Source organism: Harpegnathos saltator, unplaced genomic scaffold, assembly GCF_003227715.2.
Source record: "Harpegnathos saltator strain DR-91 unplaced genomic scaffold, Hsal_v8.6 scaffold652, whole genome shotgun sequence".
NCBI classification, from domain to species: Eukaryota; Metazoa; Arthropoda; class Insecta; order Hymenoptera; family Formicidae; genus Harpegnathos; species Harpegnathos saltator.
Genome location: NW_020230485.1, coordinates 280386 through 296702, shown reverse-complemented (window position 1 = coordinate 296702; position 16317 = coordinate 280386). Strand labels below are relative to the sequence as shown.

Here is a 16317-nt window from a genome sequence, read left to right as displayed (position 1 = left end):
AAGCGAAGTGGTACGCTAGGACGCGAGATGCCGACTTTGCTAACGGTTTTCTCGACGAAAGACGGAGACCTCTTCGAGAATTGCTTCATCTTCGATATTCGGTGAGTGACTTTCCTCAAGAGAAATGCGAAACCATTGTGTATAAGTCTGTTAGAAGTTTCGTCCATCTATCGTATACGTTAGTTATTTTGGTGCAACAATGGCCGACATCACATCCGCGACAAACGATGCGATGTTTTTAAACTGTGATCTTGGTAAATTCTGGAAACCATAATTCCCCCTCTCTGGTCTTTTATATCTTATGCGAATCTTTTCGAATGATTTTCAAGTCGGCAAACTTGTGGGCGTATTATGAACCTGACATGTATGCACGGATACTATAAACATTTATTACATCACATAAGTACAATTGAACACCGAGGGGTTACTAAATTATTGTTATTATTACTATTATTATTATCGTTATTATTATTGTTGTATTGTGTTGCCTATTGATACATTTTTACTAAGTCACTTGCGGCTTTGCGCATTTATAAATAATATATATTTTTATCTTACACAAATACATATTCTCTTAAATATATATATATATATATTTTTTTTTCTCTCTGTACAATAAATCTATTTACATGGTATATGCATGTACATACATATATAGACACACAGGTATGCACACAGTTGCATATATATGCATGTATATATAGTTGTATATGTGTCTCGAGGCATTTTACCAATAATTCGAATCAATAACAAGCGATGCGAGTTGTCTAGATATATCGAAAAAAATCCCATTTTCCTTGCAGCACATACCTAACTGTTTCATTATACATTTGTTGTATACACACGAAAGCCAGATACACACTTTATACTCTTGTTTAATTGTTAGATTCGAGTTTATTGAAGATAAGTCGTGTTGCTGGACCACAAACTGGACCACAAAAACAACGAGCTAGTTGCTAGCATTTTAAAATGCATACAACATATACACCATAGATTTAGGTGTTATCCGAGTTTACACTATCGAGAACTTTGGTGTTGATTATTATTCTACTAGCTAAGAAGTTGTATTTGGAAAGTACTAGCGGCCAAATGATTAGTGTTCCTTCGACCAACAGAATGCTTACGGTGTAATTATCATTTATTGCCATTCACAAATTCGCGATAATGATTCAAAAAGATCATATTAAATCACTAAAACATGTGTCGCGGATATCAATTCTTCAAGAAAACAATTTTCAAAGTTTAAGTATCAAAAGCAATGACATAAATTTGTACATAAAACATACTTCAAAGTCGCGTTTTTTCAAGTTTATATAAATATCTACTTACATTGTAATATGCAATGTTTTTCTTTTCATTTATATTAATCAGTAATTGAAATCAACGAATTAAATATATCTCTGTTTGTAAAATACAAGGCAAGGATTACATTATAAATTTTTAGTTGCCTTATAATACATTTTTTCCAAATCGAGTGAATATACTTCTAACTGCTACAGGGATTCCATTCTTTTTTATCGTTAAATTGATTTATAATCTAAATAATTATTATATATTGTACTACCCGTGTTCAGTCTTAGTTGGTGAATTAAATAAAAGTCGTAAAAATCATAGAGAGATACTTGAAAATCAAATAGGAACTGGAAATAGGACAGTATCTAGTCGATCCACTGGGTCCCATAAATTAGTAATTGTTTCAACTGTTACTCGTCACGATTTCACACATTTAACTATATTCCATTAAAGGTAGTAATTACAATTAACTTGCTCGTTAAAGCTCATCGTGCACGTCGGCCTGGCAAATTTTGTCACATTTTACTCCGTCGTGACGCTAAAAGCGAAGAATCTCGCGTTACCTCGGTTGTTGAAATCGCGATAATGTTCTCAATTATCATATCATCTGTGTATCTCAGAGAGTGTTCATCAAGCTTTATCAGCTATTTCGTAGTACACACGAGGAATGTACGGATAATCAGATCTCAAGTCCCAGTAATTGCTGTTTTAAGTAGAAATCTCACGATTCGTAATCGTGAGTACGTTATCGCCGCGTCCGAGGATTATTTTTAATTAATTTAGAAACTTATAAAATAATCTCCTGTGTGTCCCTCGAGCAGAGAGCGTACGTATCGTACGATTTCATATCATATCGCGCGCTACTATACACGAAAAATAACATCCTCGTTTAGACTATTTTATGATGCAGTTTTAAAAAGCACCTGCTTAGAAAATTGCGCTCCAACGGTGTGTGAATCCTCTCGTTCTCCTTTTGAGCTCTGCATGCGATATTAATTGTCAACGATTTGTCATGGCAGTAATAAATGGCAGCATATTTAAACGAGTCTCTTAACTCGTCCGAATATTGAGATAAATGGGACCGCCGGTTCACACAGGCTGACGTTGAGATTCATTAGAAGTGAAACACTCTTGCGCGGCAGACACGTATGCACACCTGGACGAAAGTGACGTTCTCGCGAGCGATAGTGAATTCTCTTTTGTGAAAAGAGAAAGAGTGAAACGTTCCTTAGAAGATCCATTCAGACGCTGCTCGTCGAAATCGACGGATTGCTATCTAACGTCTGCTCAAACAGATAAAGTGCTCTGTGAACAAATTCATATTGTTCAGCTGTTTGCACCATGCCACCTCTGTCGTATCTGGAAGATCAAAGGTACTTCTTGTTGTATACATGTAAAATATATATACAGTAGAAGTAGAAGCTTAACTGTCTTACCTCATCTGACACAGGATACCCAACACATCGACGTTCCCATTTCTTGCAAGTTGAATCATTCCTATGGCTAACGCTATGAAACAACCGGTGCGTCCGATACCTGCGCTGCAGTGGACGACGATTGGCCCTGGCAAGGAGTTCACTTCCGCCGCCATACTAACGAGCGCATCTGCAGCTGGAGGTACAGCATGGTCTGGCCATGAGTCATACCTGATTGATTCATTTCAGTCATTGAGGTAGTAGAGCACGGAAATAGTGATCGATAAGGGCGGTGTACCGTGAAGATTTTCACGGAGTAGTTGATTAGTCACAGTCATGAGTAACAAGTAGCTAGCTTCATTACCAGTAATGCTGCAAATGTCGCTTCTCTCCTTCGTGCCTGATCTCTATGGTTCTGACGGTGTAGCCGTCTCTCGTATCGATATAGCTGACGATGACGGTGAAAGGTCCCGCTTGTATACGACTGTTCACTTCAAATGGAAAATAGGCGTCACACTTCGCTTTAGACGCCTCGTGCAATCTAGTGATCATGACGACTGCCGGCACTTTTTCCGCCCAAATCATCCTCCAGAAGTCTGCTATTGTGTGAGCTAGTGGTCCCTGTGTCGCAATGTATCTAGCATCCTCACCGTCGTATCCCTATAATTTATTAATTTCTTTTTATCTTCTATTCTTAAATCAAGGAGACACTTGGCGATTTCTCGTTATTTGCATACTCGAATATAGTTGGCGTTTATATAACCGGCGAGAGGATCGTCGGAGAAGCCCGGCAAAATCACTCTCGACTGAGGATTCGGCAAGACGGAGCAGTATCGATTCTTCACCCCCGAGCCGCAAATGTCCACCTTTCCCGGCAGGTTCAGCGGCACCTCCCAGAATTCTTTATGCAAAGCCGTCTGATCGCTGACTGCTCTCTTCAACTGGGCTCTCGACAGCACATTTCCCGCGCTCAATAAAAATTCCTCCGCTGTACACTCTCGTGTGGGAGTGACCATGTGGGGTGGACTCTCCGGAGTCGGCGTTAATCCTATAGTTAAACTTGTGCTCGAACCCCGTCGTTCTATCAATTTCTTTGGTTTTATACGGATTGGATCCGTTCTGCGTTCCGTTGTCGCCACGGACGTTATCTATTTCACAACAGAAGGCTTGAATTCTCATCGAAGTTTTCCAATATTATCTAACATAAAACAGATCGAGATGGATTTACCTCCGATAAACCAGACGTTTGAGGGATCGGTTGTATCGGATGCGCGGGTGCAGGCGGCTTTGCCTCGTGAACCCATTCGGCCTCAACGGGTCCTTTCGTGTCTTTAGCTGACTTGTCTGGTGGGCAGCATGTGGCACATTCCTCTACCAGGCCTTGCCGATCGCCATCCTCGGTATCTTTTTCACGCGACATTTGTTTCCGCAGCCATAACAGGATCTATCGGACAATTCTCGTTACAAACTACATAATTGTGCGGTCGATCGAATGATTCATATTGCTGAAGTGACTCAAGCGTCAGACCTGGCTGAAGTCTTTGAAAGTTATTTGATACAGAAAAGAGACTGGAAATGAAGCCTCTGTAATCTTGTCTTGTAATTTTTCTTCTAGAAATAATTCTTCTGAAACAATTGATTGCTTACCAGGAATGTAAAAAGAATAGTGCCAGTGATGGCACAGAGCGCTACAAAGAGAGGCAATTGCCAATCTACCCATGATAAAGTCGTCCTGGAATGTACTTCCTGATCTGTTTGAGTACTGAATTGTGCCACTTGCAGATCCATTCCAGCATCATCTGTCATGGACTGCCGGATCCTACGCAGAGAAGTGAGAAAGGAATTTTCGTTATTTTGAAGGATATCACCAAACTGAAATTACTTTTAACATCACCGAATATAAATGATATACACAAGTCTTACCTGTGATAAGATCTCGCAGGCATTCCTTTTGTAGATGGCAATAAGGAGTTTGATGCCACTGTGTCCTTATGCCACTTCTGTTTGGATATCGTGTACAGTTTCTCTAGAAGATTTATATTATCGCCATTGTTGATGGTTGTACGGTAATAATTCGCATCATCCGCATAATGGTAAGTCAAGGAAACGCTTGTACCATCTGTAATATATAAGAACCGTACTGAAATTGCACGCCAAGTATGACAGACTGGGAGAGACGATATCACAATACCAAAGAGCATCGCACTTATCAGTATTGCGCAAAATTTTGCAAGCGTATAAAACATCGCATATATTTCAGTCGGGTGAGCAAAGTAACAAGAATACTCATTCGATCGCTCCTCTTATCCGCCCGTGGAAATTTGATTACAACGAACACGATGTTTCGCAGCTGACAATACAGAGACGTGGTCGACGTGAAGCGTCGTACAATGAGAAAAACGTCACATTCTACCATGAAGAATCGCCCGAACGGGAAATAAATAACTCGTCAATTTTATGAACGAGACAGCAGAAGAAGGAAATCACGCGGAGTGGAGTAGTAGGGAATCGAGAATAGGGGGACGAGAAGAAGAGAAAGAGGAGGAGGAGGATATAGACCGATGCAACGGTTCGCCAATGGGACTCGAGACAGATGCGGATGAATAGAATCATCGATTGTTAGAGCAGTGAGTGTCGTGCAACACGTACACATGCGATCCACTCATACACACACACACACACACAGTCACATGCGTCGTCATGGTCGTCGTCGTCGTCATCGTCGTTATCATTATCGTTGTCGTAGTTACGCTTTATCACAAAGTCATAGCGTCGCGGATAGAGTACATCCTGTTTTTCTAACACCGATGCAGCAACAGCTCAGCCACGGGCGATGCTCCTCGAATGATATTCGCGGTCGATGTTAGGAGGTTATTCGCTCGCGTGTTTGATCGATACCTTTCGCCAACAGCACGTACGCTAATATCGTGAGCACGGTGTGATTGACAGTGACGTGCGGCCTACGAGCTCGATGATTCGAAAATAGCGGTTGCGTGTACGTTGGCACCGCCATATTGGTGGAGTCGAGACGCTAACACACTCGCCGTCGTCGCCGTACCCGCGCAAACTCCTTGTCGGAATCGCACTCTTGGCTGTCTCTTTCTCTGTGTCTCTCTCTCTCCCTCTCTCTCTCTCTCTCTCTCTCTCTCTCTCTCTCTCTCTCTCAATCTCTCCCTCTCTTCCTTTCTCGCTCCCCCGCTCTCTCTGGAAGAGGTGCTTCGCTTCTCCGTGTTGCGCGCCTTGACCTGACGCTTCGGTTCTATTCGTAGTGCACGACCGGCTCGACCTCGCGCCCGCGGTAGTAGTACGCGGGAGTAAGAAGTGACAGCCAATCGGGAGCACGGCGGATCTCGCCGACACGTCACCGCCGGCCAACCGTCGCTCGAACCGCAAACGCCCGTATCGTGTGCCCGGCGGGAGGGAGTCGGCGTGAATGAAAGCGAAGCACGTGCGATTAATGACAGTAATGTACATTCGGAATCGAGTTTTGCGTTTCTCGCGTACCGCGGAATGCACGGCTGGATTGCGCGAGCGCTCTCGTTGCCGCGACGTGTGCGAATGCAAACGTGTCGATCGCCACGATATAGTAGGATGACTTGATGAGAAAGTTATGATTAGATAGATCATCGTCTCACTGTCGTGTCGGACGAGTCGCCTAAGCGCGGTAAACGAACACTACATACGGTCTTACGTCTCGCAAACTTTCTCGCGAATCACTCGCTCGGGTATCAGTGGGTATTACCGTGCAAAATAGCGTCCTCGCACCGGTTCATGGTCGTACTCGGTTCGAGAAATTTTGTGATACTCTCCAATGTGGTACTCTCCAAATGGTTGCGAGCTCCTCCCTGAAATCGTAGTTTCGTCGCTTTTGGTTATTCCCCCACCCCCTTTCCAATTAATGAGCGAATGGGAGATCAGGAGACCGAGATGAAAATCAACGGCATTTTTGTCCGCTCTCTCTTTCTCGAGTGTCGATGTGCACGACGCGGCCTCGACATCCACGAATATCTCCCGCGGCGCATCTTACGTACATTCTCGAGAATATAGCGATGATTCACGAGACCGGATGTCCGTATTTGCTGCTCGTGTTTATTTGAACGAGCACATTCGCGTTACGATAGCCAAGTAAAATTGTATGCGCTTTATCTTCGCGTTTCTTCAGCGCGATGCTTTTATGCGCGATGAAATTACGAGCGAAGCTTTATATGAATTTACATAAACCTCGATTCAACATGTCGACGACTATTCGTCTTTTTTCTTTTTTATCGGCGACAAACTTGTCTTATACACGGCGTTTACCGATGACTACATCGCGCAACAATGGCAACCGGCGATCATTGTTGCGGCAGCTAAAAAATCAATAATCAGCCTGCCGGAACGTGAATGTTTGACTCTCCAGTGCCACGATTTAACACTAACGCGAATAAATCGTCACATAGTTATTTATCGAGTTGTTGAAGTATGTCATACACATCTCCTCCCGACGGACTTAGTCGAACGGAAGACGTTTAAATATCTCTACCTGTACAAAATCCTTCGAATTATTTTTGGCGTAAAAGAGAATCTAAGAGAGAATCAGTCGATCAGGTAGCTGATCATTTTGTCTTACGTGTCTGCGATTTGTTGCGCGCAAGAGGAAAAGTAATTCCAACACAAATGCAAACAATATGCGACGACGCGTCTCGTAAACGACGGACGAAAAACTCGTGCGAATGTTAGAGCCTCCACTCTGCCGACTGACTTGATTCCCATTCATCCTTTCACAGGAAGCTCGTGAGCTTTCGTGGGGCGCACGCATCCAGGAATATACGCACTTGCGTAAAATCCCTCGTCGATGATTGGCCGAAGGAGGGAGACTCAAGTGATCGTGAAGGATAAGAACTTGAGAAACAGTCTTTCGTCCTACTAATGATCGACATGCGATGAATACATAATCGAAGAGGATAGACATATAATCAGATGAAAGATCACAAAAAAAGCGTCTTCGCTTCGGTAAGCATCTAAAACGTATATTTTGTGCATATTTCACAATCAATAAAATATTTGCACACCTCGTTCTTTCTAAACTGAATTTACGTGCGAGCGAAATATAACATGAGCGCGCTCTCTTATGGGAAAATGCACCGTTTTAACTCGTATCGATGTATTAATATACCGGATAAAATTGTAGCTTTTTTTCTGGTTTTGTTTAAAATTATCTAAAATAGAGACGGGGTGTGCAAACGCTTTTATCTTACACCGCTGTACGCGTGCACGTTAATTGCACGCAATTATATGCGAGGAGGAGGAGCTGTTGAATCGGTTCAGAGTTCAAAGTCTCTCGCTGTAAACCATGACGTGGGGGAAAAAAAAGTGCCGATTTGCATCTAGGATCATACACAATTGAGTTTGCAACTTACTACTGCAAATATACGGAGACAGATAGATCGAGTCGCGAAAATCGTTCCTAGTGGTTTATAAATTGTCCGTACGAATGTACTTCACGTCGACGTGTACGATCAGTGTGAATAACACGATTCACACGCTTTCCATTTATATCGAGGATGTAAAAATATACAGTTGCTCTAATTGAATAGACGCTACGAGCATGAATAATTCGACTACTCATGAAAAGTTGCTCCCCGAAGAGTCGTACGACATATGATATGTCGTATGATCTTCAGTACCTGTAACTCTTCATAACGAATTAAGACATTAAGCAAACGTAACGAAACCTTTCCAGACGACGCTGCCGAGACATAGCCGTGCTCAGTCTGACTGATCGTTAAACGCTCTATCAGGATATTTGCCACAATTATTGTATACCTTGCGGAGATGAGGACGCGAAGTAAGAGACGGCCCTTTCCCTTCTCTCGAGCCTTGTCACGTGCTAAGACGTCGTCGGGATCGTCCGCATCACCCTGTGCACATCGGTGTCGAGGACGACGGCAACGTTCCGCAGGTAACTCGCGCGATGTCGGGCACTCGCATCGGACGCATCTGAATGGCGTCTGAACGGATTGCAAAATGACGGCCAACTGCATTCACCTCTTTCGCTGGCCGCGAAGGGGTGGCGAGGTGGAGTGTGCAGACGCGCGCATTCGTGACACGGATACGCGGATCCGACCCACCCTCCCTCTGGCACGGTACGTGGCCTCGCTTTACCGACCCTTGTACGCGGCATCCTAGGGCGATACCGCCAATGGTGGATGACATTGTTGAGAATAGAAGAGTATCAGCGTTGGGGTTGCTCTTGGTAGTTTCTCCGACCGAGTTTCCGTCTGTCATGATGGTAATCTACAGCTAATGTAGAATAATTGTGCAATTAGAAATGATCTATCAACGAGATCAATCGGAGGCACGTGTAAATTTTTTCGTTATAACGAAAGACGACGGCTATTATGTGCTCTCAGCACCCTTGACGCGCAACATAATCGTACCTTCGCGACAGAATGAATGGAGGGAGCAACACTGTTTCCCCTCTCCGTCGCCACTCACGCATAGCTTCTTCATTGTACGTTCAAGCTCGTTATTGTCATTTTTCTATAAACTCTCTTTGAACATCGACCGTGATCAAATAGAAAAAAGGAGAAAGGTAGACATACAGGGTGTAGTGGAGTTTAGCTAAGAGATAGCAGACAAGAGGCGACGTTGAATGAGAACTTGGAACGTAGGTCGACGAGAGGGTGCAGGGAGGGAAATAAACCGGCCTTCGCCGGGAAGGGTGAAGAAAGGGGATAGAATGTAGGCTAGTCTCGTCGGCGAACAGCGTCCCCAATCGATACGCACGCAGCAAACTTCTACTCTCTCTCTCTCTCTCTCCCCCTTTTCTATCTCCCCCTCTCTCTCTCTCTCTCTCTCTTTCTCTTTTTCTCTCTCTTTCTGTCTCTTTCTCTCCTCCCCTTGTCTGTCAATCATTTATTTTATTCATACAGTTAACTAAATAATTAAAACAAAAAGCGCGCTGGAAAATTATCGTGAAAGTAACGAAATACATCGGAGTGTACGCTATATTTTTGCGATGGAAATGAATGAAAATATTGTCAAAAGGACCTGGCGATGTACCAAGTCTGCGACTTGGGACAGGAAAGCGACGTAGTTCCGCGAAAGTCTGATCGAATAAATGTTTTACGAAAATCCATTGACGGAGTGTCAATTTTCGGCGCGTGGTGAGGAAACGACTCGTGCTCGATAATAGAGTTTTCGGAGCTATTTCTGGATATTGCCTCGTAGCATTTTGAGTTTCAGACACGCGGCTCCACGTGTACGTGAGCACGTGTCATTATCGACTCACGTGCGCACGGTGCAGTCTCGACGTCGAAATATATTCGGTGAGCCGATCTACACACGACAAAAATGCTTGGGCACCGCTTAGCAACTGCATCGTCCTACCGCCTGGTAGTTCTTGTTTTCTCGTTTTTGTTGAATATTTCCGCCACAGCGCCACAAGATGCGCGTATACGTCGATACGTAACGATCTCTGTAATCAAATCCGCCGACCGCATGAGAATGAAATTTTTCACTAATGATTTAATCAGCCGGGCGACACGTCACATCCTCTTCCGGCCAGATACAAGACGAATACGAGTTCTCGCGACCTTGCTAGGTAATATCGTTGGAGATTTATAACTTACGATCATCGTATATGATACAATTGTCTCTGTACGTGTCAAATCAGGCGCATTAATCTTTATGTATTTTCTCTCCACCAAATTACATGCAAATCCTATGCGTAATTGCAGATGCTCGTGGATAAAAACGCGCGAGAGACATCTTGATCTTTTCCAGACGTTGAACGCAGAAAGAGAGAGAGAGAGAGAGAGAGAGAGAGAGAGAGAGAGAGAGAGAGAGAGAGAGACCGCGACCGCTTAGATTAGTCTATTTCGCCGGAGAATAGATACTGCTTTTCCGCAGTTCGGTGGCGGTGTGTTGGGAGACCGACGGCTACGTCACATCCGGTTTCCGGTAGTCGGGCCGCAGAAAACAGAACGTTCCTCGATATACGTCTCATCGATGTGTGCGCGATGCGCGTATATGTGCGCCTGTACACACGTGTATGCATCGCGTTTAAGCACGGAATAATCGATGATTAACCAGAAAAAAACGTCGAAACGCACGTTCTAACTGCAAAATAAACAGGAAGCAGGAATCCGCCTACCGCGGAGCGTTTTGATTCACACACATCGGCATTCGCATTTTAAAACATCGACCAGCTGACATGTGCAGGTTTTTTTTTCCGGCTGATACGCGGCTGATATTCGGCGCAAAGAGCCGATCATCGTTTGCCTCCAAATTTGTAAACGAACGACCGTTGTTTTACAGAACTGTGACTCTAATCCTCGACGCTAACGATTCTTCACGAGGGAACGGCTCTCTCAAACGGCTGAGTAATCTTTGCAATTACTCCCTGGCACGATGGAAAAAGAAACGGCCGAGCGAGCGAGCGAGCGAGCGAGCCTTGGAGCAAGTACGTCTTTCGCTGAATAAAGAGAAACAGCGAAGCTGCGCATACGCAATGCGAATACCCGGTGCAACCTTCAATGGACTGCCTACCCATTCGCATCCGCTCGCGGGGATAGAGCTCTTTCATTGAGCGAGCGGCTCGGCCGCTTCCGCTTTCCGTTCATGCATCTCTCTGTCTCCTGCTCGTACTCTTTTTCTCTCCCTTTTCCTTCCCTTTTCGCCTTCGCTCCGCATTTTTTCTCTCCCTTCCCGATCGTTCGCCCTGCCCGCGCGGCCGCTATTATTCGGCATAGACCGGCGCCGCTCGTTTCCCATAGGTCAAAGGGCGCGAAGAATTGGATGTTGTTCCGCTTGGCAAATTGTTGTTAACGCGACCACCCGGGAAAGAGATATTGATCGAGTCGCGGTTTTTCAATGAACTGTACTGCCGTCGCGGTGGCAATAACAAGGGACAAGGCGATACGACCCTGGCTCGTCCACGACGACCTACTTTGAGAGCTATGACGTCGGACGGTCCATTCACCTTGCAGCTCGTTCAGAAACCAAACCACGTGCCGTCATTGGTTACTTATTATGAATATGCGCGCGAGATAGAAATTTTCATTCAGTGAGACATTCAAACTCTCAAGTAGATCGTTCTCCCTCGATTCTCTCTGTCTCTCTCCGTCTTCCTTTGGCTGAGTGTTCGGGGAAGTTGCCAACGAGAATAAAACGCAAATGTTTATGTACTTTGCTTATTTTGTCGCATTATTCTGCTCGTCTCGTTTCGCGTAAATGTCAACTCGTGGGTTGCTGAAGCATTCGAGACACACAAACACACACACACACACAGAGAGAGAGAGAGAGAGAGAGAGAGAGAGAGAGAGAGAGAGAGAGAGTATATTTCTCGTCAGAGAAACGCGACGGAGTGATGAATCGGATTTTTGCCCCACGAACGACTTCCGTCGTCCAGGGCGGAAGGGCACACGAGGGAGGGAGGCGAGATTCTACGGGGCGTCCTACATGCGAGCGCGCCGATGTTTTAAGCGATACACTTCCCGGAGCGACCTAATTCGGAAGCGATGACGTCGGACGTGGGATCACGCGTTTAACTGTTCCCTTGGACACATCGTATAGATCCTAAACTGGGTTATCAGGATACTCTTGTAACCATCCTTTGGGGCTGCCGCGCGTGTCGACCATGGGCAATATTGGCAGAGAGGCGCGAAAGCGATTGCATGATTTTCGGCGTGACGCGCTCCGACATTGAAATTCGATCGTTTCGGTTTGCGCGGTGGTGGATTCATTTACGCATGACGCACGATACGGTTGCATTGTGAATGGAGCGAGGTCCCGTTCTCTAAAGTCGAAGGAATCTTTCTTTCGAAAGATCAGGATAGAGAGAGGGGTGGTTCTCGTCCCAGTAACCCAGTTTATCCCCGGGGGTTGAATGAACGGCGGTGAACGCGGTGACGTCATTCTCGACCTCATTTCCGGTTTCCCAGTGCAACCAGTTATCCAGCTCCGTGTCCCGTTGACCCGAAATTTCTCATGAATCGAAGGACGCTCGTTCATAGCCGAGTCGATCTGCCGTGCATGAATGAATTTTCCGCTTCTGCATCGCCGTCGTGTCGCGACGGAAGAACGAGCTTGTGCCCGAGGCCACGATTAATCGGCGGCCACTCTCCCATGCACGTCTCTCGGACGAGACGTCTTCGATGTCGAGAAAGTCCGCGGACTTTCTCCGTGAGAAGCAGAATACTTTTGTTCACAGTTCACTTGTCCGTGCGCAATTAAAGTTTCAAAGAGAGCGTTCGTTATTTAGCCGACATTAGCTCGATTGCTATTGGGTCTAACTTGAGGAGTAAACTCAAGGACTAGTTTGGAAACACTGAGAAGCAACAGAACTCGAGCGGTAAACCCGACCAACTGTGAGAAATCACAGTCGAGAATTATCGGGAACGTAAAATTGATGCTTTCGAATTCTTCCACGTGATTGGACTTGATTTTCCTTCGGTACTTTCATTATATACATTTTCGTGCGGTAATTACCATCTGTACCTTAACATTGCAGCTACGGTTACTTGTGTGTGTCGTCAATCTGAACGTATTATAACATTATGAGCATGTATATTATAACGCGCAAGTTTTCAGATGTTTGCGCATTTTCTCAAGCTGTAGTCTATACTTAACGAGCTTTCATGCATGACCTTGGACTGACAATAATCATATTTACAAACGGGAATATGAAAAGACCAATTCGAGCATTCTTCTAGATAAGATAACTTGAAAGTGAACCGTAAACATGAATATAAATACAGACAAGAATGATTAGACTTCTTTCAGTATTGTCGGCTAAGGCGTTTCAAGCAAGTTGTACATGGATCGCACGATGGAATACTTGAGTTTCGATCCGTCTGGCAAATCGCTGACTTTAAAGAAAACTGACGATATCCCTAAACCTGCGCCCAATGAAGTTCGAATCAAAGTCTCATATTCTGGAATCTGCGGAACGGATTTGCACATTTTGGAAGTACGTTGTTCTTACTAGACCTAAGTAATTTTGAAAATTATATTTTGCGAATCTCATCCTATCGCTTGTGCGAGTTATATAATTTCTTTTACAAATTTCCGTTTTTTCTTTTTTTGTTTAAATTTTCTACTCACTGTTGCTGTTTGCGAGATACAGTAAAACGAAGATTCTTCTTGAGCCTTCGGATCGCAGCGAATCGTAGATTTTGGTTCAATATTTAAAGTTGCATACATAAGGCATGAGTTCCGAGAATTATGCTTTTCATCGTAGTCCGATAATGTATTTTTAACTGAAATGACACGACCCGCGATAAAGCGAATGTTGTCGATGTCCGTTGATGACCGTTGTGTCATAGTGTCGTTGTTGCGTAAATTACCAAGTGTACAACGAACAACAGTATTTTTCATGTAACATGTTTCTCAGGGATCTTTTCCTTGCAAGAAGGATGGACTTTTGATCCTCGGCCACGAATTCGTAGGTACGATCGACGAGGTCGGATCGAAAGTGACGACCTTCAAGGTCGGCCAACGCGTCGCCGTCGATCCCAACAGCGGGTGCAACAAGTGCGATCATTGTCACAATGCGAATTACCACTTTTGTGAACTCGGCGGCATAAACAATACCATCGGAATCTACAGGGACGGCGGATGGGCTACACATGCGCTCGTTCCGGAAAAGCAGGTACACGAGAGTGCTGCGTATGCGACACATCGCGCTCTGTTCGTCGTCTTCTCCGTATGACGCGCGTATTAGTCTATATTTGTTGTACGTATTTGTGAATTTGTAGGTGTACTTAATCCCAGAGGGAATGGAAATGCACCAGGCGGTACTGAGCGAACCGTTGTCGTGCCTGGCTCATGGTTGGGACAGAATTAATCCCCTGAATGTAGGAAGCAAGGTCCTCGTAATAGGCGCTGGCATCATAGGCTTACTGTGGGCTTGTTTACTTCATCTACATGGCCTCCGAAAGACCGTCACTATCTCCGAACCGCAAGAGAAACGTCGGCAGATCGCCGATAATCTCTGTACGACATGAATCTTTTATTAGATTTTATTGGAGAAACTTTTCAAAATCGTTACTTTTACGGCAATTTTTCGGGTAGAACTGACGGAGACATTTTTGCACGTGTAGGTTTAAATTACGAAGTTAAAAGTCCCAGTGAAATCAAAGGAGAGTTTGACGTAGCCGTGGATTGTAGCGGTTCTGGCCCGGCCATGGAAGCAGCCGTGTCTTTATTGGGTCCTGGTGGTCGTTTATGCGTATTCGGCGTCGCTCATCCGCAAGCAGAGCTGACGATCAAGCCATTTATGGTAAACGGCTGACAACATGATATCGTTGAACCTATGTTTTACTCTAATCTCTTTATTGAAAGAATGATATTTTGTCGGCAGGTTTATAAGAAGGAGTTGAGTATTTTAGGAGTGAATATAAACCCCTATAGTTTCATCAAAGGATTGGGTTTGTTACAAGCGATGTCCGAGAAATATATCAATTACAATAAATTAGGAATTAAGACATTCTCTTTGTCTCAATACGAGGATGCTGTGTACGCGTTGAAGAAGGGAGAGATAAGTAAAGCTATGTTCAAGTTGTGAAGTGGTATTTCGTTTTATAATTTTATTTAGCTAAAGATAACCTTTGTTTGAATAAAACAATAAGTAGAAGATAACCTAAGTTTGAATAAAACTTTATTATCATTTATTATTATCGTTTATTTCATACATATTCAAATGACAGACGAGAATAAATGCACAATTTTATGTCGCAAAGTACAATATTGTAGTATAAAGAAGAGTATATATGTGTGTGTGTCGATATAAAATGTTCGCAAATATATTATAGCCATAATACATCCAGCGAATACATAATGATCACAAAGTGTATAAATACTAGAAGTTACTACGGCTATTATTAATATATAATAGCTTTCCAGGAGGGATAATGCATGTACGAATTGGGAATTATAATATTAGTACCTATAAAATTGTAAATTTGTAAAGGATATATAAAAAACGTTCCCGTTTTTACCTGCTATATTGTATAACATTTATAGGATACGCCTTGCTAAATGGGAGACTAACATTCCCGTTGTAAGTAAGTGTAAGATATGTGTTAATAGAACGTACAAAGTATCCTATTCATGTACATACAAGTAATACACTGCCTATGGCTATACATTCATAATTTATCTCTACATCACGAACAAGGCACTAATATCAACATTATCTTCTTTGTTCATGATAACTATTTCATTACGGGGATATTACGATAATTCTACTTTCAGGTTTCTGATCTGATATTGACGAATCGGTATTGTCGATTTGTGGCTACTGTAATGAGATTATATGTGGTACGTATCGTAACGTGATTATTTTTTTATTTCTCCGTCACTCGTTGAATCAAAAGGTTTTCATCACGCTATTTGATACACCGTATCGCGCAACATTCGATTATATGGTCGTCGTAAGTGTGTACTGGAATGTTAGTTTGTACCATGCCAACATTTGTACACTGTTGGCCCCTAAATTCATTAAGATGAGTTGTACGAGTTATATTTTCTAATAAGATTAATACCCGTATTCATAGTCAGGCCTTATATTTGAAGCCTCCTTATATCCATCTTTAGATGCTGCACGGATTATTTTATTGGCTAC

The 16317-nt window shown here is 43.7% G+C and overlaps 2 protein-coding genes across 7 annotated transcripts; one reads left to right on the top strand and one right to left on the bottom strand.

The window, feature by feature from the left end:
• Positions 1-365: 365 nt before the first annotated feature.
• On the bottom strand, positions 366-8686 carry LOC105181314 (tyrosine-protein phosphatase non-receptor type 7). Of its 4 annotated transcripts, none has more exons than XM_025304856.1 (8): positions 8514-8686; positions 4632-4827; positions 4356-4527; positions 3937-4152; positions 3446-3856; positions 3073-3368; positions 2730-2939; positions 366-2652 (listed from the first exon to the last, which is right to left on the bottom strand). In XM_025304856.1, the coding sequence occupies exons 2-8, from the start codon at positions 4652-4654 to the stop codon at positions 2535-2537; spliced, it is 1446 nt and encodes a 481-aa protein (XP_025160641.1). In that variant the 5' UTR covers positions 4655-4827; positions 8514-8686; the 3' UTR covers positions 366-2534. The 4 variants fall into 4 exon arrangements, with proteins under 4 accessions (XP_025160641.1, XP_019696095.1, XP_011136308.1 ...); XM_019840536.2 differs by lacking the exon at positions 8514-8686 and adding an exon at positions 6451-6541; XM_011138006.3 differs by lacking the exon at positions 8514-8686 and adding an exon at positions 5607-5829.
• Positions 8499-15513, top strand: LOC105181312 (sorbitol dehydrogenase). 3 transcript variants are annotated; one of them, XM_025304858.1, is made up of 7 exons: positions 8499-8649; positions 11010-11154; positions 13476-13662; positions 14086-14343; positions 14450-14687; positions 14795-14973; positions 15055-15513. In XM_025304858.1, the coding sequence occupies exons 3-7, from the start codon at positions 13510-13512 to the stop codon at positions 15256-15258; spliced, it is 1032 nt and encodes a 343-aa protein (XP_025160643.1). In that variant the 5' UTR covers positions 8499-8649; positions 11010-11154; positions 13476-13509; the 3' UTR covers positions 15259-15513. The 3 variants fall into 3 exon arrangements, with proteins under 3 accessions (XP_025160643.1, XP_025160644.1, XP_011136305.1); XM_025304859.1 differs by lacking the exon at positions 11010-11154 and having other exon boundaries at positions 8566-8649; XM_011138003.3 differs by lacking the exons at positions 8499-8649; positions 11010-11154 and adding an exon at positions 12485-13145.
• Positions 15514-16317: the final 804 nt, after the last annotated feature.

Bases quoted from the DNA above. Each gene is read 5' to 3' on its own strand.
- LOC105181312 (XM_025304858.1), top strand. From the start codon at position 13,510: ATGGATCGCACGATGGAATACTTGAGTTTCGATCCGTCTGGCAAATCG. The intron at 14,688-14,794 runs GTACGACATGAA...TTGCACGTGTAG, and splicing joins GCAGATCGCCGATAATCTCT to GTTTAAATTACGAAGTTAAA. The intron at 14,974-15,054 runs GTAAACGGCTGA...TTTTGTCGGCAG, and splicing joins TGACGATCAAGCCATTTATG to GTTTATAAGAAGGAGTTGAG.
- LOC105181314 (XM_011138006.3), bottom strand. From the start codon at position 5,721: ATGGCGGTGCCAACGTACACGCAACCGCTATTTTCGAATCATCGAGCT. The intron at 4,153-4,355 runs GTAAGCAATCAA...ATTGTCCGATAG, and splicing joins CTATTCTTTTTACATTCCTG to ATCCTGTTATGGCTGCGGAA. The intron at 3,369-3,445 runs GTATGCAAATAA...AATAAATTATAG, and splicing joins TAAACGCCAACTATATTCGA to GGATACGACGGTGAGGATGC.